Source organism: Eurytemora carolleeae, unplaced genomic scaffold (assembly GCF_000591075.1).
Source record: "Eurytemora carolleeae unplaced genomic scaffold, Eaff_2.0 scaffold259, whole genome shotgun sequence".
NCBI lineage: Eukaryota > Metazoa > Arthropoda > Copepoda > Calanoida > Temoridae > Eurytemora > Eurytemora carolleeae.
This window is the reverse complement of record NW_019396517.1, coordinates 284,408-307,671: the sequence shown is the minus strand read 5'-3', so window position 1 is coordinate 307,671 and position 23,264 is coordinate 284,408. Positions and strand designations below refer to the sequence as shown.

The window sequence follows — 23,264 nt, the reverse complement described above, 5'->3', positions numbered from 1 at the left end:
TACTGAATTACAGTTTACAATAAAAAAATCCTGCTTTCTGAAGGCATCTGTCCCTCCTATGCCAGATCACATACCTTTTAGTTCTGCATGGAGTTGACAATAAGGAAGATATCGTTTTATACCTTGATTAATCTCTTATCTTTCACTTACTGCAAATGAAAATTATCAATTTTTAGAAAACTGGGATAACTCGATCAGTTTTGTTCAGACTACTAAGGTTAAAAGGTATCGTTGTGAATCGAGAACTCTTTAAATGAAGGGTTAATCCGACAATACCGTATACACGTTGATAATCACTAATAAATGATTTCAACGTTGTTAAAAATATTCACCAAATATTCTCGAATTTATTTTGCCTAAAGTAAACCACAAATAGATATTTATGGTTGAGCTTATATGATGTTTTTATAGGACAATAAACATCTTCTAACTACATGCTGCAACCCATCCTTCTTGGAGTAGAGGGGGGGGGTCACAAGACTACACCCCCCTTCCTACCTCCTTTACTCGGAGGTTAAACTTAAAAATAAATGTTATCCACAATTTTATTTACAAAATTTACAATTAACAGATAAATATTATACGGTTGTACATAAGGAAAAAAAAATAATAAATAAATAAATAAATAAATAAATATGTTGAAAAGTAAATGCGGGAATTGAATAAAAAGTAAGCAAGTGTGGGTATATTGGTATGTAATATAGATGAATATGGCAGCTTAAAATTGATTCTTAAATACGTATTCCAGTGAAATTAATCAGAATGTAGATGGATAAAAATATCAAATTTAAATTAATATTAAAACTATGATTAATCCAAGGTTAAGACTAAGAAAGCCTCAAGTCTAACAATGAGTATACTTTACAAGTTACAACTGTTGATCTACAAATTAACTTTTTTATATTCTGCATTTTTGATGTTGTGTAATGCCCTTCGAAAATGTTAAAACCTCTTTAAAAAGAATTTTTAATTAAAAATGCCCAATAGTAACAAAATTTCGATTTGTTTTCATTAAAAAAAGATTAGATAAAAAACAAAAATTTGCATTGCTTATGAATTATAAAACGAGAATATTTTTTGACTAGATTAAAACATTTTCTTAAAAATTTCCCAGAGTTTAAATTTTTTTTTTGAAAGACACAATCTTATGGGACCAGCACGGATTAAATAGAGACAGGTTTAAAAACTGGATGCATCAAATGCATAAAAGCATCAGTTTGAGAATCAGGGTTGTCTGCAGCTTCCACCAAAAAGGATGGAATGGATCTAACATGTTGCACGAGTCTTTTAAATTCAGCCATGTTTTAATTCAATTCCAGGTCTATATACTCAAGCACTATATTTTGAATGGTAAGGGAAGTGGGGGGTTTCACGATTCTTCTTCTAACGTATGAAAAGGAAGGAGAAGGAGGGACATGTAGGCCAATATTTTACTTAACAAGACTAAAATGGTTTAATCTGCGGTGTTAGAATAGCATAGTTCACAAGCAGAGTAATATCTTATGATTGATGCACTCTTGGCACAGTATCTTAGACCCGAATACAGATAGTTAATGAATCTTGTCAAATATTCTAACTGTCACTAACAAGGGAGTGGAAGACAGTTAGCTTCTTCATTAACAGTCTGATACCTGCGTTGTAAATATGCACTGGCAGCTCAACCATTATGGAGTCTCAATCAGACAAGATGGCGCCTCTCGTAACTAAATTATCGTGTTTCCTTCACAGTTAGGACCAAGAAAAGGCCAGTTGCAAGCAGAGATAGATTCATCATATTGTCTGACCGCCATTGCTACAGGGCAGGGGAATATATGAAGGGTAAATCTTTCAATCCATTTGTCCCAGTAGCACTCGTAAAACTGGGTACAGTCTTAAAAAAACCGATTATTTAAAATGTTTAAGACTTTGTGTGGTAGATTAAATGAATATTGAATATGCATGAATATTTTTACAGAATGATAATGCTTACTAGATTTCTTTCATACAAATAAATCCCAATGAAACATACCTGTTGGATGTCTGAAAAGTCCTGGTCGCTCACAAGCTTCAGGTCCAAGTGTCTCATTAAATGTTCTAAATCCTCCAGGTCCAAATTTCTCCCAAATTCCCAAGTCCCAGTTGTTTACACTGTTTCCTGCCAGTTTACCAAGAACAGCAGGCTTGCTGACCACTGGGCGCTTAACAGTAGTTACAGAATTAAGTTCTTTTCCAGTTCTAATCCCATTGTCAATACCATTTCCGAATGGCACATTTCTATTGGCTTCCCCAAATCCTCCCTTTCCACGATTTCCTCCATTTCCACTGTTTCCACCAAACCCTGTGTTTCCACTATTTCCTCCAAATCCACCACTTCCGCCAAATCCACTGTTTCCTTTATTCCCTCCATTTCCACCAAATCCTCCATTTCCACCAAATCCTCCAATTCCACCAAGTCCTCTATTTCCACCAGGTCCTCCATTTCCACCAGGTCCTCCATTTCCTCCAAATCCATTGTTTCCTCTATTCCCTCCATTTCCACCAAATCCTCCATTTCCACCTGGGCCCCCATTACCACCAAATCCATTTGCTCCTCTATCACCATTTCCTCCTAATCCTACAGGACCTCTATTTCCACCTGCTCCTCTGCCATCATTTCCTCCTAATCCAGATGGACCTCTGTTCCCTCCATTTCCAAAACCACCAGCTCCTCTATTTCCTCCACTTCCAATATTTCCATTAAAACCTCCAGATTCTCTGCTTCCTCCATTCCCACCATTTCCTCCAAATCCGCTTGAAACTCTGATCTGTCCATTTCCACCATTGGCACTGAAACCGCCTGAACCTCTGTTTCCTCCATTTCCATTGCCAAATTCATTGATACCCCCAGAATTGGAAAAGCTTTTTCCACCCCGTCCACTTTCTGGCTGCTCTGATCCACTGTAAGATGGAAGATCATCATTATACTGCGGAGAATTCAAACTTCCACTACCATAAGTATCGCCAGAACCACTTCCAACATTAACAAATGGTTTAAGTTGAGGAGCCTTGTTTCCAGATGGAACAGAGCTAAAAGGTCCATTAGATAAGGTAGCTGAAGAAAACCCTGATGGAATGACTGAAGCAACCTCTGGTTTAGGCCCTGATGCTCCACCTGGTCTGTACTGCAAAGGATTGGTTTCTATTGGTTTAGATGGGTACTGGAGAGGGTTACTTGGAGCTGGATAATCATAACCAGATGGTTTGCTTGGTTTGGAATATGTTGGTGTAGGGGGAGCATATGATGTAGACACAACTGGTGAGGATGGTCTGTAACTGGGAGTCTTAGTCGGTCCAAATACAGAAGTGTATGGAGTTGTATTTTCAAAAAGAGCAGCTACACTAGTATGAAGAGGAGCTGAATGCATTACTGGTCTTGGTGTTGGATTATATGAAGGCTGTTTAGTAGGATATTGCAATGGTGTCTGAGGTGTAGGATAAGAGTATCCAGCATTATGAGCCTTAGGGAGAGAATGGGATACCACTGGTTTTGGACCATATGCAGGAACATTAGGTGTTATTGGGGGTCTTACAGGTTTCTGTGGCTTTGGATATTCAATAGGATTGCTGGGTACAGGATACTTGTATCCACTACTGGGAGCTGGTTTGTCTGGCATTCCTTTAAATCCTCCAAAGTTAGGCTCAGGGATGTTAGGATGCCCATTATAACTTGGTTGTTGATATTTTGGCAACTCTCTAACTGGTTCTGGAACAGTGGGTGGCTTAAACCCACCATAGGTAATCTTTGGTGGAGAAGGAAGCACCTTAATGTCACTAGGTTTAGGATTATAGTCATTTGAAGAAGGGTAATTTGGCCAGCTGTCAGGAAGAGAGGCAGGTCTGCCTTCATCTTTTGAGGGACCATAACTTGGCAAAGGGACTTCTTCTATAAAAGGATCATATGCTGTGCTGATCAAGGGTGCACTTGGAACTCCATAGGTTTCTGCAGGAGCAACAGCAGGAGATTCAACTATTGTTGGCTTATATGTGGAGCTAACAACTGGTGCAGCAGGTACACCATAGGTTTCAGCAGGTGATCCAAAGTCTACAAAAGGTTTAGGGGTTGGAGAAGGAGCAGGGGTAGGATATTGGAGAGGGTTATTGGGAACAGGATAGTCATAACCAGATTTTTCACTTTTACTTGGAGAATTGTATTCTGGGACAGTTGGAGGAGCATGGGTAGTGACAAAAATAGCAGGAGCAGGTGATCCATAAGATGGTTTTGGTGATGCGTAAGCTGGGTCTTGAAATCCATAAGATGGTTTAGTTCCATATGATGGTAATGGTTCCTCATAAGATTCCTCTGGCTCTTCATAAGCTATCACATCAGCAGAAGGAACACCATATGATTCTAAAGGTGCAACTGGTGCAGCTTCATATGTTGGCTTAGGAGATCCAAAATTAACAAATGGCTTCAATGTTGGAGATGCAAAAGTAGGCGCAGGAGATGGGGCTCCATAAGAAGGTTTTCCTGATGGGGATCCATATGATGGAATTGGAACAGGAGTTCCATAAGAAGGCTTTTCTGATGGAGATTCATAAGAGGGAATTGGTGATGGTGTTACATATGATGGAGAAGGGGAGGGGGAGGGATATCCATAAGAAAGGAGAGGCTCTTCATATGTTTCTAGTGGGGCTGCAGGTACTCCATATGTTTCTTGAACAGGGGCTGCAGGTACTCCATAAGTTTCTTGAACAGGGACTGCAGGAATCCCATATGACTCAAGAGGTGCTTCACTTTCATCATACTCATACACTTCTTCATAGCCTTCAGTGGGACGTGGAGTAACAGGAGAGTATGTTGAAGATACAACTGGTGGGTATGATGTTTTAATTGGCCTGTATGTGTTGACACTTGGATTATAGGTGCTACTGATTCCATTCTCATAATCAGGGGTTGTTGATCCATAAAGAGGATTAAATGAGGTTAAAGGCGAACCATAAGAAGTGCTAACTGGTGCAATTGTAGTTGGATATGTTGGAGAAACCCCATAAGCTGGAATGTTGGGACTCACAGGTGCAGGCTGTAATGCAGGGGATGATATAAGTCCTATCTCTCCTGGGTTGGATACTGAAATGCCAGGATACTGGAGTGGGTTTTGAGGAACAGGATAGTCATACCCAGAAGTGCTTGGGTTATAAGAAGAGCTTGGGAGTGGTGCAGGAGTAGATGAAGGATATTGTAATGGATGGGCAGGTTCAGGATAATCATACCCAGGGCTTGACTGAGAAAACCCTGCTGATGGTGTAGGGGCCTTGGGTGTAGTGTAGGTTGGTGTTGGTCTATATGTTGGCTGTGGAGTTGTAGGTCTATATGTGGGCTGTGGAGTTGTAGGTCTATATGTGGGCTGTGGAGTTGTTGGTCTATATGTAGGCTGTGCAGTGGTGCTATATTGTGGGGCACCTGTGGAGCCATATCCTGGCAATAGAATATTTGAATCATAGTTATTGGACTCTAAGCCTACTGGGCCAGCTACCTCAATACCTTTACCATTATTGTATCCATTACCAGTAATAGTAAGAACAGGAGAATAGCAATTGTCACAACCTTCACTGACCACATCTCCAGGAGCTAGGCCTCCAACCAACAGGTTACCAGCTGGGGTACGTCCAGATTCAAAGCTTGGAATACTGGGTACTGAAGGGAAAGGTGAACTGGTTCCAGCAGGCTGGTAGTTGTTAGCAAAGTCTTTCCTGGATGGAAGAGGGCTGGATCCTGTGGAGTATTGCCCCTCATTAGCACAAGAAGACACCAACCATGGCCAATCACATCTTAAAGTTGCTTCATCAAAAGCAAGACCAAAAGGACATCTAAACTCATAATGTGTATAAGTGCCATCTCCCAAATGATCTCTGCAAGCAAAAAACCAACGACAGTTCTCTGGATCAACAAAAAATCCTTCTCCTGGACAAACATACTCCTGTCGTGGAATAGGAAATATCTCTGAGGAGCCATCACAAGGAGTTGCTTGAGAAGGCCAGACACAAACCTCCCAGCGATCATCAAATACAAGTCCATTGGGGCATCCATATTCAAAGATAGTATAGTCATCCTCATACTGGTTAAACTTCACACAACGATAGAACCTAAAATCAACAAGAATCAGATATCAATTGAAGAATGAAACATCAGGGAAAAGAATAAAATAATCAAATATACCTTGAGCAATCCTCTGGATGTCTATAGTATCCTTGGCGAGAGCATTCCAATATAGTTTCAGAGTTTTCTCTGGGCACAATAAAACATTCAAGATTAGTTATATAAAGCCTTTTATAAAGGTTAAAGAAACAAAGCTTTCAGATATTTTCTTAAATTTACTGAAAAGTTCTATTTGCTAATTTGAATGTTTGTTTGTTCCTAATTGACTGGATATCTCCTTCTCTGTTTACAATCCTGACAATCCTGAACGGAGAGACTTGAAGTCCCTGGGCCTGTAGAGAGTTAGGATCAAAACGAAAATAACAAGGGAAGGGAGGGGGGAGGGGGATGGAGTGGAGTAAATAGGAAAAGAGGATTAAGTCAAAAGTGGATTTATATTGAGTATGCGAACACAGTAAAATCATCTGTGGTTGTAGAATAAAGAATATTAGATAAACTGTATAAGGATAATGGGTGCTCTACATTGTCTAAAAGTACAAGAGAACCCACCCACTTCAACCTGTTTAAAAATATCTTAATAATAATAATAATAATAATAATAATAATAATAATAATAATAAAAGCAATATAAATAAAAAAAATCCTTGTACCTGCTCCAGACTGGTGACTATAAGCTGCCTGGGTTTTCTGTTCAGGTTTGCTAGAGTATCTCCCAGGGTTGCGAGAAGACTGCTTCGTCCCTTTCCACAAACATCGTCCAAATCGTCCGCGTCAATAGAGACAAGTCCTATGCCACCAAGATCACGCAGAAGGGTGTATTTAGCCTTGTAATTGATGAATTAATAAATTAAAGAATTGATCAATTAAAAAATTGATAAATTTATGAATTGGTGAATTCATTAATTCATTAATTGATGGATTAATAAATTGATGAATAGATGAATTGATAAATTGATGAATTGATGAATTTATGAGATGATAAAATGAGTATTTGATGAATGGATGAATGGATATACTAATGAATATATGAATTTGCTAAATAAAAGTATCTAATCAATGCATGATATAGTCCTGATCTGGTAATGTCTATGCAAACTGTTGCATCGATCAATTTATTAAATATTAATTGATTGATTGATGAACACATAAACAAATCAACATCTTTCGGTGTGCTATATTCATTTTGGTAAAAAAACGCTAAAATTATTAAAGATCATTACCGAAAGATCAAAAGAGCTTGGTAATATAAAAAGTGGGCATTGGGATTTATACGCAAAACCATACGCATCAATTGGTTTAATTAAGAAGCAATGCATAACTTTAATATCTTTGTAGATTAACTTTATCTTAAAACAACTTCAAACCAAGTTTTTTTGGGGTCTTACTCGCTTTACTAGCCTGAAATTATGTTTTTGACTAAAATGAAAACAATACTTAATTGACATCTAACAAATTTTGTTGTAAAATATGCATGGTTGTTTTCATACAAATGAGATGCGTTTCAAAATCATAATTGTAGCTTTATTTTAGTAAGGGAGCATCCTATCCTGTAGTTAATTTCCAACCATTTTTAGCAATTACAAATCATTAATTTATTTGATAACTAGAGTTTTAATGTTGATTAAAATTATTTATTAAATCTCAAAAGAAAAATATTTAAGATAATTAATTGATAATTTAATTACTTGATGATGTGTTCAATTTATTACCTAAAAACTATTTTTACTGGATCATTAAAATAATTTTTAATTAAATTGAAAAATCATTTTTACTTTTTACTCGATGACTGTATAAACTGGATTGTAAAAAAAGCTAATGAATGCAGAATTGGGTTCTAGAATATGATTGTTAAAATGCACTACTGTGTTTAGTGGTTCATGATTCATCATTTAAAGCCTTAAATATTACAGGATCGGGTATATACCCACAAAGGTTTTGATTTAAAGGGAGTGTTAAAGGATTTTTTCCAATATGAGTTTTGTCAGTCCCTTTCAGCCTGAAAGGGAGTTCAAAGTGTACAAATCATGTAAATGTTCACAAATTATATGCGGTAGAGTACATTAATACAGTATGTTCCCTAGACTATCCATTTCAGTTTCGAATTTTTGAAAGCTGTTAAAAAACTTATAAACTGAATTAGGTGAATAAAAAACATCATTTGATTTTTAGTTATAAAGGAAAATCATCGCTTGTAAAGTGAAAGGCATAGAGTCTATGTGAAATTATCATTGGTTAATTATGAAACCAGCCTATTTCATAATTTGGTTTTCTTTTAATATTAATTTTAGACTTTCTATAAAATGGTTATATAGCACAAATATGTGAAGTACACCTGCAGTATGGAAATAGAACAACAAAATGGCCGTTTTACACTTTTTTCTAGTACTAAATTCCACTCTAATAGGTATTCTATTCTCTTTGATTTTTTCTCATTTGTCCCATTCATGCAAACTTTTCTTTTCTCATAAATGCATTTAATTTACAAGATTAAAAAACGACCCATGTTACGCATTGAATTTTTCATCATTTCTGTATTATTATATTTGACATCTAGTGTTGAAATAAAGTGCACTGATTAAATGATTATCGATTAAATGCTTCATTGCATTTCAGATATTTGATGAATACAATTTACAAAATGTCTTCGAATTACACCGCAGCTCAGGATTAAGACTAATTTGCTAATTTGTTGAGTGCTAAAATAATCAAGTTTAAATTAATTTGCTTCGTCAATTTATTTGTCGATTACCTTGATTTTGAGACTTGTATCGTCATCAAATCCAAGCCATTTATTGCCTAGGTATGCATAGGGACCAGTTAAGTCTTCCTCACGTTCTTTTAAGTAATATTAATATAAACAATGTTTAGAGCGAGAGGATTGGAGGATAGGATTCTAGCGCATATTACTGCCTTGTTTCAATCCAGAGGATAAAATGCCATGCGTACGACAGAGATGGTGCTGTTTGCACCTTTTCTCAAGACCTCAAAATTTATACCTGCCTGCATATCTATATATATATTATCTTTGACTGTACCGCATTGATACAACCAATGTACAAGTAAAACAAGTACTATATTCTAGAAACCTAATTTAGATTAGATTCATTTTAAAACGGAAAATTAAAGATTTCTCATCACTGAAAAATATAGGCTTCAACTATTGTTGTAAAATAACGGATCTCAATGAGACTCGGTAAATCTTTATCCACTCTGGTTCTGTTAAAGATAGAATTAATGGTTTCAACTCAACAAATCTGCAAAATTAAATGTTAAAAAGATATATTATATTTAATATTCCTAAAGTCCAAGATCCACGTCCAAGAAGTGTGCAAACCTGAAGATATTTGCAAATATTAATTCGCTAATTATTTATCATTTTTATGTTTCATTGGTTGTATATGTGCACTGTGTAAGGTAAGAAGGGGAGGGGGGGTGCATGGGGCACAGGAAAAGTTATAACACTAAATTGAATAAGAGGAAAAAAGTAAATGGGGAAAATAGGTGAAAAGCAAGGTTTACTTTTTATTGTGTGTGAGGTTTGGTTGGGAGGGGATTATATTCAGACCTGTTTTTTAACCACAAGTTGGGAGGAAATGGGTTAGTGGAAAGGGAAGCGGGAAAGGCAGTGGGAGATGAAAGGGGGGGAAAGGGAGTGGAGGTGAAAGGGGGGAGCTGGAAGGGGATGGGAAAGGGAGTGGAGGAGAAAGGGTAGGGAGCTGGGAGGGGAGGGGAAAGGGAGCGGAGGACAATTGGTATAGTAAGAGAAGGGAGGGAGTGGAGGGGAAAGGGTTGGGAGGGAAATGAAAGGGAAGGGAGTGGAGGGGTAAAGAGAGTGGAAGGTGTTGGTCTAACCTGTTGGTATGTAACAGAAGAAGCAGGACTTGTAACAGCACTTCCAGGTAAATTCCTTTCCTCGTCAACCAGGTTAAATGAGTTTCCAAACGCAGGAACAGTTATAATTATCTTGTAAGGAGGAGCACCTAGACCTACCACTACATCTACCAGAGCATCCTAGATAGTAGATAGTAGATAGTAGAAAGTAGATAGTAGATAGTAGATAGTAGATAGTAGATAGTAGATAGTAGATAGTAGATAGTAGATAGTAGATAGTAGATAGTAGATAGTAGATAGTAAATAGTAGATAGTATATAGTAGATAGTAGATAGTAGATAGTAGATAGTAGATAGTAGATAGTAGATAGTAGATAGTAGATAGTAGATAGTAGATAGTAGATAGTAGATAGTAGATAGTAGATAGTAGATAGTAGATAGTAGATAGTAGATAGTAGATAGTAGATAGTAGATAGTAGATAGTAGATAGTAGATAGTAGATAGTAGATAGTAGATAGTAGATAGTAGATAGTAGATAGTAGATAGTAGATAGTAGATAGTAGATAGTAGATAGTAGATAGTAGATAGTAGATAGTAGATAGTAGATAGTAGATAGTAGATAGTAGATAGTAGATAGTAGATAGTAGATAGTAGATAGTAGATAGTAGATAGTAGATAGTAGATAGTAGATAGTAGATAGTAGATAGTAGATAGTAGATAGTAGATAGTAGATAGTAGATAGTAGATAGTAGATAGTAGATAGTAGATAGTAGATAGTAGATAGTAGATAGTAGATAGNATTAGGAAAGGAGTAAAGGTACTTGTTCAGCATCTTGAATTCAAACCCCTTGACCAGGTGGAATGGTTCAGGGGATAGACGGAGAGCCAGGATAAACCCTTCGGGTCCATCCTCGTATACATCTTCGGTCTCGTTAAACAGGACGTCCTCCAGACTCACAAGAGTGTCCTCGTCGTCCTCGGAAACTTCTAAACACACAAAGTTCTGATTCTAAATTGTCCGATGAACATGAGAAAGAGCTATTGGGCAGAAAACCAATTCACTTGATTTATGATTTTCAAGAGAATACTAGTAAATCTATTTGCGTTGTAACGTCATCAAATTCAGCAAATACACTCTAGATATTAGTGTTTCCATTTAACGGTTAATTGTTAAGACTATGAGCTGATAGGTTTTATTTTTGATCATCATAAAAGCTTAATCTAATAAATTTGATGATGTTGAATGATTGAAAATGAATATATTTACCAGATCTTTCTGTGGTAGTGGCAATCTTCTTTCTTTTCCTCTGAACACCCCTGGCTCTCCAGTTAAAGTTGGGGTCGTCTTCATCAAGAATAGTCGTCTCTTCAAAAACAGTAGTCGTCTCCAGATTCTCGGTGGTCGTTTCAAATACGACAGTGGTCGACTCATATCCGGTTGTTGCTTCCGGTTCAATGGTTTTTGAAGAATTGTCAATATCCTCATCTCTGCAAAATAAATGTAAAGATTATTTTAAAAAGGTTTCGATCTTGATCGTTCTTTGGTCTGGTTTACAACGAGGAGATATGGTGTGACACTTACAACCCTAACCTGTTCAGTATTTGACCTTTATATACACAATTTTAGACAAAATATATTCTACAGGCTAATCCAGAAAACATTAGATACAACTTCAAACACAGCAACTTTTGATTTGGCTTTTTTTATAGTCTTGGAATAGAGTAGTGCGATAAGCACTTATGCATTTTTTGCTGTTTTTTCTTTTTTAGTTTTTTAATTTTTCGTTGAATATTTAATCTTAACGTTATCTTACTTAAACATATATAGGACCGGCGATAAACCATTATATATATCGAGATACATAAATACACTCATATGTATATATATTTATATATAAATAGAAATTCAAGGCGCTTCGCGCCCTTCTTTCTAGGCTTTTAGGGCGCTTCGCGCCCATCTTCTATTTAAATGTTCTTTTTGTTTACATTTTAAAACTAAGAAGAAAACAATTTTGCGGATTTTTAAAAAAAAATTCGCGAATTTTCAAGAATTTAAACTTTTTTACAAAATTAAAAACCTTTGAAACACATTATTTTTAATTTTTATCATTGATAAACCTTCATTGTGGTCACGTGATGTCCCACAAAAAATTTGGGCCTGATCGGTTCAGCCGTTTTGACGTTTATTGGATACAAACAAACAAACAAACAAACAGACAAGCTAAATTTATATATAGAATGAAACTGCCTGCTTATAGCCTGAGCCATTTCGCAATTTTATAGTAATTTTTCAACCATCTTCCATAAAAAATGTTTTTTCAATAAAGCATTTGGAACACCATGAAGGATCAAGTATATAGTCTGGAACACCCTGTAGGAACAAATATATATACTCTGGAACACCCTGTAGGATCAAGTATATACCACGGGACACCCTGTAGGATCAAGCATATACTCAGGAACATACTTTAAAATCAAGTATTTACTCTGGAACACCCTGTAGGATCAAGTATATACCATGGAACACCGTGTAGGATCAAGTATATACCATGGAACACCGTGTAGGATCAAGTATATACTATGGAACACCCTATAGGATCAAGTATATACTCTGGAACCCCTGGTAGGATCAAGTATATACCATGGAACAACCTCTAGGTTCAAGTATATACCATGGAACACCCTGTAGGATCAAGTATATACTATGGAACACCCTGTAGGATCAAGAATATACCATTGGACACCCTGTAGGATCAAGTATATACCATGGGACACCCTGTAGGATCAAGTATATACCATGGAACACCCTGTAGGATCAAGTACATACTCCATGGATCACCCTGTAGGATCAGGTTTATAAACTTAAACACCCTGTTAAATTTCCGTTTAAGTTTTCGTAAAAGATCAGAATTGAAGCAACAATCTTCAGACTATTTGCATACAGCTAGATCTGCCATATTAGTTTTGCAAAACTTTAAACGCGCGCTGTGTTTAAACATACCTAGAGAGGAATTAGCAAATTATTTTTGCACAAAAGAAGAAACAAAACTTTTGAAATTTATGAATACTACTAGGCTTCGTATCTTTTATCCTTTCTAGGGGTAATCTGATTTTTTGTTGTTGCTAAAAGGGACTGTAAGCGTAATTTTAAGTATTTAGATATTAATGTATATAATTTTGAAAACTGATTATTGTAACAGTGCAGTGGCTGGAGAAGGGGGGGGGGGGGTAAGACGATGTTTTATGTTTTACCACTTTAAATCTATCATTGTTCTTTTTGCATGCACTACATAGATCTGAGATATTTGCATGTGCAACGAACCTGGGGAGTTGAATTGATTAGAGCAGGCAATATATTCAAATTTATTCAGGTTAGGTTAGGATTCTTTTATTATCCAACCTTAGTTAAAACCTTATTCTTCTTATTCTCCATTTCCCTTATCTTTACTACTTCTTTTCTCTGTGTTTCTTTTTCCAAGCTACAACTTTTATCCGTTTTCCTTTTTCCAACTGCTACTTTTGTCTGTTTCCTTTTTCCAACTGCTACTTTTCTCGGTTACCCTTTTCCAACATTACTTTCCTCTGTTTCCGTTTTCCAACTGCTACTTTTCCCTGCAGTTTCCCTTTACCGACTGCTACTATTCTCCGTTTTTTTTCCAACAACTACTTTTTTCCGTTTCAATTTTTTAAATGCTTCTTTTTCCCTAATCCTCCTTTGTCTACTAATTTTTTTCTACAGGGTGTCCCAATAAACTTGGGAATTCAGTGACGACGTTTACATCGTATCCGATCCATGTGACATTTTTTCATGAACCCAATTACTGCAGTATACCAGCTTAAACATCTAATATTGAAAGCCCCTGGTCTTGAGATTTTCAAAATGTGGTCTACCATTTTTGTATCTTCAAAATTGATGGAGATATTGAAAAATTTGTACAGTTTTGATTTATTTAATAAATCAAAATTGTCTTAATATCCAATATCTATATGAAAAGCTCATCAGACGTACAGTTTCTCCCGGTATCTTCTTTGTTCATATTCCAATTCTTCTTGTGTTCTATTTGTTCTTATTCCAATTCTCCCTGTGTTCTCTTTGTTCTTATTCCAATTCTCCCTGTGTTCTCTTTGTTCTTATTCCAATTCTCCCTGTGTTCTCTTTGTTCTTATTCCAATTCTCCCTGTATCTTATTTGTTCTTATTCCAATTCTCCCTGTGTTCTCTTTGTTCTTATTCCAATTCTCCATGTATCTTATTTGTTCTTATTCCAATTCTCCCAGTGTTCTCCTTGTTCTTATTCCAATTCTCCCTGTGTTCTTATTCAAATTCTCCCTGTGTTCTCTTTGTTCTTATTACAATTCTCCCTGTGTTCTCTTTGTTCTTATTCCAATTCTCCCTGTATCTTCTTTGTTCATGTTCCAATTCTCCCTGTGTTCTCTTTGTTCTTATTCCAATTCTCCATGTATTCTCTTTGTTCTTATTCCAATTCTCCCAGTGTTCTCTTTGTTCTTATTCCAATTCTCCATGTGTTCTCTTTGTTCTTATTCCAATTCTCCCTATGTTCTCTTTGTCCTTATTCCAATTCTCCCTGTGTTCTCTTTGTTCTTATTCCAATTCTCCCTGAATCTTCTTTGTTCTTGTTCCAATTCTCCCTATGTTCTCTTTGTTCTTATTCCAATTCTCCCTGTATCTTCTTTGTTCTTGTTCCAATTCTCCCTGTGTTCTCTTTGATCTTATTCCAATTCTCCCAGTGTTCTCCTTGTTCTTATTCCAATTTTCCCTGTATTCTCTTTGTTCTTATTCCCATTCCTCCTGTATTCTTATTCCAATTCTACCTATTGTCCTTTCCCCATTTCTCCGTTTCTATCTTCTCTATCTCCCCCCCTCATAATTTAGTTTTCAATTCTACCCTAATATATAACAAATTTAAAGATTAATCCGACTATTTAAATCCTCTATAATCCCCAGAAGAACACTCCCTGAGTATCGGATTAAGAACGAGATTAAATCCCAGTGTGGAATCTAATTAATGTTAACAGACCAATTAGTGAAGATTAACAGCAGGAGTTAAAACATTAATAACTAAATCATGAGGCATGAGAGAGAGATATTGTATAAACATTGGATTCACTCAGCTAGACCTAATAATACATAAAAATTAAGAGAAAAAAGTCATGAAACACAGATTAAAATTATTCAATATAATAAATAAGTAAAATTAAGCTTTCCCACGCATTTACAAAAAAAGATCTAAACAGAAAACAAACAGAAGGCGCTATAAGGTTTTAACTTTGATAAAATTGTTATCTTAAATTTTTCCTAATTGTCATTATATTAGTAAATTTTGACGCTTTTTGAGGCTCTATAAGATGTATTTATCATTTTTCAGGGTAAAATAGCATATGCTTTTTTTTGTAATTTTGAATGTTTTATTATTTTTTTATCAAAATCAAATGTGAATAATCACAACAATAATTGGTTTAAATAAACGCAATTTTTGATTCTTTTTATAATGTTCCATTACTACTTTACTAAACATAGAGACCCTAATACTTTAAGTAGTTTTAGGATTGCTTAATAACTCATTTATATATTATAAGTCAATTATAATTTGATATTAAAAGTGATTTTAAGTACGTAGTATTTTGCTCTGCAACTCTGTTTAGAATATGGGTAGCTCTATACAGGGTTATATAAGGGGCAGTCAACGAAATAAGAAAATAGAGAATGAAGTAGTGAAAAATGATGACAAGAATAATGAAAATAGAATTATTTTCCATGATCTGTATCCAATATTTTACAAAAAAAAAATAAAAAAATAATATTAAAAGTGTCTGAACGTCTTGTAATTCTGAGAAGAAATATTTAAAAAACCTGGAAAGTAGTTTTGAATTAAATCATGCATAAACTATTTTTCTGTAATTATTTAATTATTTTCAAAAATTTAAGGTTTATTGAAAGAAACTGATCGTTAATGTTTCATGAAAGATATTCTCAATTTTGCTTACTATCTATACTTAACCATGGGATGATGGGCGTGTTTTGATCCGTTTTTTAACAATTAAAAGTGTATGATTCACAAGTACAGAGTGTCCCACAAAACACGACAGTTGGTGAAAAGTTAAACTTTATTAGATATTAAATACTTTTTCCAGTTTATTTCGCAAAAATCTCTTACTTGAACAATATTTTACTTTGAAATCAATTTTACTGCAATGGCTGCCATATGATATTTTTTCATTGTTCTCTTTGGTATCAAAGAACTTAACAAATTATGGAAGACGACATTTGAAACTAATCTCCAACTGTCATGTTTCATGGGACAACCTATATCTTAAGAAAGTACAATCATTCAAAATTCCGTAGACCTTAGTTATTTAATACTATAAATTTTATTAGATTAAAGAATTTCGCCATCAGGTTGCAAAGTTATAGGGGTTAGAAAATTCAAGTTTTGGCAAAGACTCAATTCCTTCATTATTACTTTCCAAGCTCTTTAGAAGAAAGTAAAGAGAAGAAGAAGATAGATGAAGAAGGAAAAAGTTAATGTCATTTCTCACCAGTTATGCATATACGCGTACAGTCTTGGTTGGTACATAAGTCTTTGCGTCATTGATACAAGGTTTACCGCATGGTTGTACTCTCTGTACCCTCGGTTGTACTCTCTGTACTCTTGGTTCCGTCGGTTGTACTCTCTAAACTCTCTGTTGTGGTTTCCGAGCTACGTATCCGACGACGTATGCTGGCTCCGGTAGCCATCTTAATTTGCTGAAAACAACAGATTTAAATTCAAATAAACATTTTTTACATTTGTGTTAAAAAAAACTGCTTTGATGAATTGATAGCCTTAGGATTATTTTGTTTTCGCAATTTTTCAGAAGATTTCGTCAGATTTCAATTTAGATTATATTCTTTTAAAAAACTGCACCGCATACGGAGACCGTTTTTTTACTCTAATCTTGATAATTAATCCTTTCAAGGTTTATTTGTCTTTAAATCGAACTTTTTTCGAAGATTTTTAATTATTGATATGCTTACCCTCATATATCTGATAAGTTTAATTTTATCCTTCTTGTCTCCAGTACTCATAGGCCATTCCCAGTCCAACTCCATACCCTGCAAACACAAACAAATATTATAATCAAAATTTAAAATACATTTGAAAAACTAATGTTTATGCATTGTTTATGTGTTATCTAAAATCTATCTATGAATATCAAAGGGGGGGGGAGTAACTTCAGTGCCCCACTCCCCTCAAAAAGTCGAGTTGCGCCTCTAACGTAATATTTGTAAGATTATTATAAACAATGTAGGGGTGTGTCATATTTAACTCAAGATATTTGTCAAATATCTACGACAACTCCTATATAACTCCAGGGTTATCCCTCCCCCCACCCCAGGGGNTCCAATATATTTTATCTTGTTTTACAAAAATACAAAACTTTAAGAAAAAATATGAATTTTTATAGAAACCACGTAATCACTTTCTGTGGCTTTTAAAAGAAGGTTTTATGATTTATTGTTTTTTAACATGTTTTTTCTTTCTATGTTTTTCAGATATTTGGTTCCGCAAAATTCCTGGCAGTGTGTTTAAAGTATCAATAATATGTTGGGTTTATGTCATTTATTATTTCTAGCTTCTTACCAAAAGTGACATTATTATAGGGGTCAAATTATTTCCTCTAAATGTCAAAATATCCTTTACCAAATAATAATTAACATTTGTTAAAAAAAAATTTTTTTAAGAGAACACATTTAGTAGTTTACAAATTTAAAAAAACCTGACAATTAATGACTAATGAGGTATATTTCTCAATTTTGATATATATAAATATATAAGTATCAAAATATACTTCTCAGTCCGCTCATTCATAAGTTTTTTGAAATTTCAAAAACTGTTTAATTTAAGGGAAGTTTTTTCAAACTGGGTTTCCGAGCTAATAAATATTATTTTAGTAAAACCTGAATCCTAAAAAATAGAATATTTTAGTAATAACACACGCAACCTCTCAACCCTAGTTGTCTGAATACTATTGGTATTTTTAATCTCAAAAATGCAATAATCAGATAAAAATGTCAATTCCTTGCGGCGCATTAAATTCTCAGTGATCTCAACGCGTGCAGCGGTGAGTTGTTTCTTCGTCGAACAGGAATTTTAATATTTGTCGTAAAATGCAGTTCTGAGCGTTAAAAAATATATTCTATTTAATGCATATATAGGTCGAACGTTTAATGCATCATGACACAATGGTAAAGATACCCATGGCCTGACAGATACAACCCTTATGCTGTCAAGTCTAGAAAAAAGTTTTGAGTAAAAAGAATTAAATCCTTTAATTCCGCAGCTTATACGAGATAGTGCTTTAAAGGAGGATAGAAGACTATATTTTATCTTTTATTACCTTGCTTTACACTCTGGACTCTACACTTTACACTCTACACTCTACACTCTACACTCTACATTCTGGACTCTACACTCTACACTCTACACTCTACACTCTACACTCTACACTCTACACTCTACACTCTACACTCACACATGAATTTATAGAAGAATAAGAACTCAAATTTTGGCAATATTTTTCTCTCTAGTCATCTTTCCATGATCTTGAAATCCTTGTCAAAACATATGTTACCATTTTTAGGTTTACTTTCAAGTCTGTGTCTTTGTATACCATCAAATATTGATAAAATAAACATGTAAAAAAAATAAAAATTATTTTTTGTTCTTATTATTGTGCATTGCAGACCGCTAAAACTTTGAGGAAAGGATGGATGGATTGATGGATAAGGAAATTGATGAATAGATTGATAAATAAAAACAAGAAAAATGCAGACTCATGCTTAGAGTAGACCACACGACAATAGTATACCTCACACCATACAATAGATAGATAAATAGATATAAATAAGGATAGATGGATAAACGTACAAATGTAAATATAGATACAAATAAGAATCAATAAACAGATAAAAAGATACAAATAAGGATTGAAAAACAGATACAAATAAGGAATGTTAAACAGATGAATAAACTGATATGAATAAGGATATATAAATATAAAAACAGAAAGATAATCTAATCTAATAAAAATAAAGATTGATATTTAGATACAAAAAAGGATAAAAAGATATATAAACATATAAATAAACTGATATAAATAAGGATAGATAGATATATGTATAGATAGATTGAATAATATAAATAAGAAGAAATCGTTAGATTACCAGATAAATGTAAAAAAGGATAAATAGATATAGAAACAGATGGATAAATAGATAAACAAACAGATAGAGAAACAGATAGATATAAAAATGGATAAACAACAGATAGAAAAGCATATGGATAGACAGATAAACAAACAGATAGATAAACAGATTGATAAACAGACAGGTAAACAGATAAAAAAGAGAAAGATAAACAGATTGATAAACAGATTGGTAAACAGATAGATAAACAGATGGATAAATAGATAGATAACAAACAGATAGATAAACAGATTGATAAACAGATAAACAAACAGATAAACAAACAGATAAACAAACAGATGGATTAACAGATGGATAAATAGATAGATAAATAGATAGATAAACAGATAGATGAACAGATAAAAAAACAGATAAACAAACAGATAAACAAACAGATGGATAATTATATTAACAAACAGATGGATGAAGAGATAAAAATAAAGATAACTTGATGAATGAACTGATTTATGGATGGAGACAATGTGCGGAATTAATGACTTTAAATTTTATGTTAACCCATTAAATGTTATGTTAAACCAATAAATGTTATGTTAACACATTAAATGTTATGTTAACCCATTAAATGTTATGTAAACCCAATAAATGTTATGTAAACCCAATAAATGTTATGTTAACCCAATAAATGTTATGTTAACCCCTTAAATGTTATGTTAACCCAATAAATGTTATGTTAACCCATTAAATGTTATGTTAACCCAATAAATGTTATGTTAACCCAATAAATGTTATGTTAACCCAATAAATGTTATGTTAACCCAATAAATGTTATGTTAACCCAATAGATGTTATGTTAACCCATTAAATGTTATGTTAACCCATTAAATAATATGTTAACCCATTAAATGTTATGTTAACCCATTAAATGTTATGTTAACCCATTAAATGTTATGTTAACCCATTAAATGTTATGTTAACCCAATAAATGTTATGTTAACCCATTAAATGTTATGTTAACCCAATAAATGTTAGAAAGTAAAGTTGAATTCTTGTTTAACCGAAAACCACTGTTCTAACTAAACTATATCTAGAGATGGACATCATAATTTTAAACGAACTAAATTTTTAAGAACGAAGAAAATGTATCGTGAAAAAGAATTCCGTTCAGAAACGATGAAAACGATGAATGAACAAAATGTATCTCTCTGGAATAAAAAAATCGTATTTAAAAACAAACGAAAACAACGTTTTTAGAAATCGTTCCGGCAACTTTAAGCTTTTCAGAAGATTTTGAAAAATAAACTATCGTTTTAAACGATTTTTAGAAACAAACTTTTTTAAAAACGATTAGTTTTTTACTAAACGAACGATTTTATCGAACGAAAGATGTTACTGAATGAACGATTTTACTGACGATCATTCATTGAGAAAACGAACTAAACAGATCGAAAGCGAACGATAATTTTGAAAAAAACAAAACGTGTCTAACTCTAAGTCTATATTTATACTAAGAAGTTGCAGGATGATTGCATTTCATGGAGTTGTTAATGCCGAGATTTAATTGTTTTAACAAGTGTGCAAATAATAAAGATAAACACTTCACATTAAGATTAGTTGAAATAATTTAAATTTATTTATTTATCTTACTTCTAAGGGATTGGTTCCGTATTTTACTGGAGTCTGTAGAAATTGTTCCTTTTAATTCGTTGTATTTCATCTCAGACTTTTTGTTCGTCAAGTTTAAAAATCCAATATTTACATCAAATTGAAAATTTCTACAAGACAGAAAATTGAGAAAAGAAAAAAAGAAAAAACGTAACACCATTGTTATTTTTATATAATTATCAGAGGTGTAGTCAGGGGGCGGGGGCTATGGGGGCTAAGCCCCCCCTGAACCAGTGAAATCTATGGATGTCTAAGCCCTTGCAAGCAGACGTTAATGGTCGCATCAGTTATATCGAAGATATAATTAATAACTTGAATTTAACACATGAACAAAAACTAGTTTATTATATAATCTGGATAAGACCGGATGTAAAGTGTGTATTAAATATACCTGGATGCAACCGGATGTAACTGAATATACCTGGATAAGACCGGATGTAAAGTGAATACTGAATATACCTGGATAAGATCGGATGTAAAGCGAATACTGAATATACCTGGATAAGATCGGATGTAAAGTGTGTACTGAATATTCCTGGATAGGACCGGATGTAAAGTATGCACTGAATATACCTGGATAAGACCGGATGTAAAGTATGTACTGAATATACCTGGATAAGACCGTATGTAAAGTGTGTAATGAATATACATGGATAAGACCGGATGTAAGAACTGAATATACCTGGATAAGACCGGATGTAAAGTATGCACTGAATATACCTGGATAAGATCGGATGTAAAGTGTGTAATGAATATACCTGGATAAGACCGGATGTAAAGTATGTACTGAATATACCTGGATAAGACCGGATGTAAAGTGTGAACTGAATATACCTGGATAAGACCGGATGTAAGAACTGAATATACCTGGATAAGACCGGATGTAAAGTATGCACTGAATATACCTGGATAAGATCGGATGTAAAGTGTGTAATGAATTTACCTGGATAAGACCGGATGTAAAATATGTACTGAATATACCTGGATAAGACCGGATGTAAAGTGTGTGTACTGAATATACCTGGATAAGACCGGATGTAAGAACTAAATATACCTGGATAAGACCGGATGTAAGACTTGAATATACCTGGATAAGACCGGAAGTGTAGAGGTTGTTGATTGAGCTGGTAAAGTTTGTTAACATATCTCGGTTAGAAACAATTGATCTAATAAACATATATCTCAGTTAAATAATAATGATATGATTAACTGAAGGATGAACAATGGATGAATGAAAGGATGAAAGGATGAAAGGATGAAAGGATGAAAAAATAAAAGGATGAACCAACAAGGGTTTGGGACTCATTTTTGAAGTTTTGTACTCTTCAGTTTGGATTATTACAATTGAAAGGATGAATGAAAAGATGAATTAAAAATCAGAGTTTCTCAATGTACCACTTGGGAGTGTTTCCAGTCCTAATGAAAGGGAATGAATGAATAAGTGAAAGGAAAGATGAAAGGTAATAAAGGTATGAGTCAAGGGATACAAGGGTGAAGGAAATGAACAAATGAGTGAAAGGATGAATGAGTGGGGATGAAGGTAATGAATGAACGAGTAAAAGAAAGGATGAAAAGTAAAGGATGAATGATTGAAAGGATGGAATAACCTGAAGGTATCCCCCCTGATTGCCTCTCCTCCGACGGACAATAGAATCTCCATGTTCGGATTTTGTGACCTCAGGGCTGCGATATCTTCTTCAGTTCCTAAAATATATCCTGGTTAAATGTGTTGAGAATCTTAACTGTAGAACCGTCCCCCCGTTAAATGTAGGTTTTACGTATTTGCTATTTTATACCTTTTTTTGTTAGGCTTCGTATTCTATTTATTTCAGTATATAAGGCATTTTATCATATTTTTGACGAATTTTCTATGAGAGATCAAAGTATGACAAAAACATTTCAACACAGACAGAATGTACTTGGCTGGTGTATCATTTACCTTAGCAAGCCAGGTGTACGCAAATACTGACATGAACATCAGAAACAAAGGACAAAGGAATTAATTTTTTGCAACAAACTCAAATTTTCCCTTTATCTTTGCAAAAAATATAGTGTAAAGCTTGGATATTTCAAACTTAGCTTATTTGGTCCAACAGATTTCATAGTTTGAAATATCTAAGGTCTACAACATTGGGTTGCAAAGATATAGGAATTAGAAAACAAAAGTTTGTGGGAAGAACTCAGTTCCATTACAGAAAATGGTTACAAATATTTAATTTTTATAATTATAAAGATTTATTCACACACAAAGATATAAATACATATATAAATGGTGTAGTTTAAATTTGTTTAAATAAATTTTTGAAAATACAGGTTTCCAAAAAGAAAAGAGAAAAATATGCAAAATTATGCACAAATAGACGACATTGATCATTACTCATTACATAACATATTTATCATTTCAGTTATTACGTAATCATCGAATCCTTCAACATATAAATTATTCATTC

At 34.0% G+C, this 23,264-nt stretch overlaps 1 protein-coding gene across 1 annotated transcript in view; it reads right to left on the bottom strand.

Moving 5' to 3' along the window:
• Positions 1-527: 527 nt before the first annotated feature.
• LOC111704747 (uncharacterized) overlaps positions 528-23,264 on the bottom strand; it is a 27,191-nt gene continuing 4,454 nt past the window's right edge. The window contains exons 3-16 of the mRNA XM_023477081.1: positions 22,422-22,518; positions 21,902-21,980; positions 16,981-17,058; positions 16,571-16,710; positions 11,213-11,433; positions 10,799-10,932; positions 9,968-10,126; positions 9,413-9,449; positions 8,865-8,950; positions 6,766-6,939; positions 6,374-6,633; positions 6,176-6,244; positions 2,009-6,102; positions 528-1,870 (exon numbers count right to left, since the gene is read on the bottom strand). Of these exons, the coding sequence (XP_023332849.1) occupies positions 1,704-1,870; positions 2,009-6,102; positions 6,176-6,244; positions 6,374-6,633; positions 6,766-6,939; positions 8,865-8,950; positions 9,413-9,449; positions 9,968-10,126; positions 10,799-10,932; positions 11,213-11,433; positions 16,571-16,710; positions 16,981-17,058; positions 21,902-21,980; positions 22,422-22,518 (5,795 nt within the window). The 3' untranslated portion in view covers positions 528-1,703. The remainder of the gene's footprint in view (positions 1,871-2,008; positions 6,103-6,175; positions 6,245-6,373; positions 6,634-6,765; positions 6,940-8,864; positions 8,951-9,412; positions 9,450-9,967; positions 10,127-10,798; positions 10,933-11,212; positions 11,434-16,570; positions 16,711-16,980; positions 17,059-21,901; positions 21,981-22,421; positions 22,519-23,264) is intronic.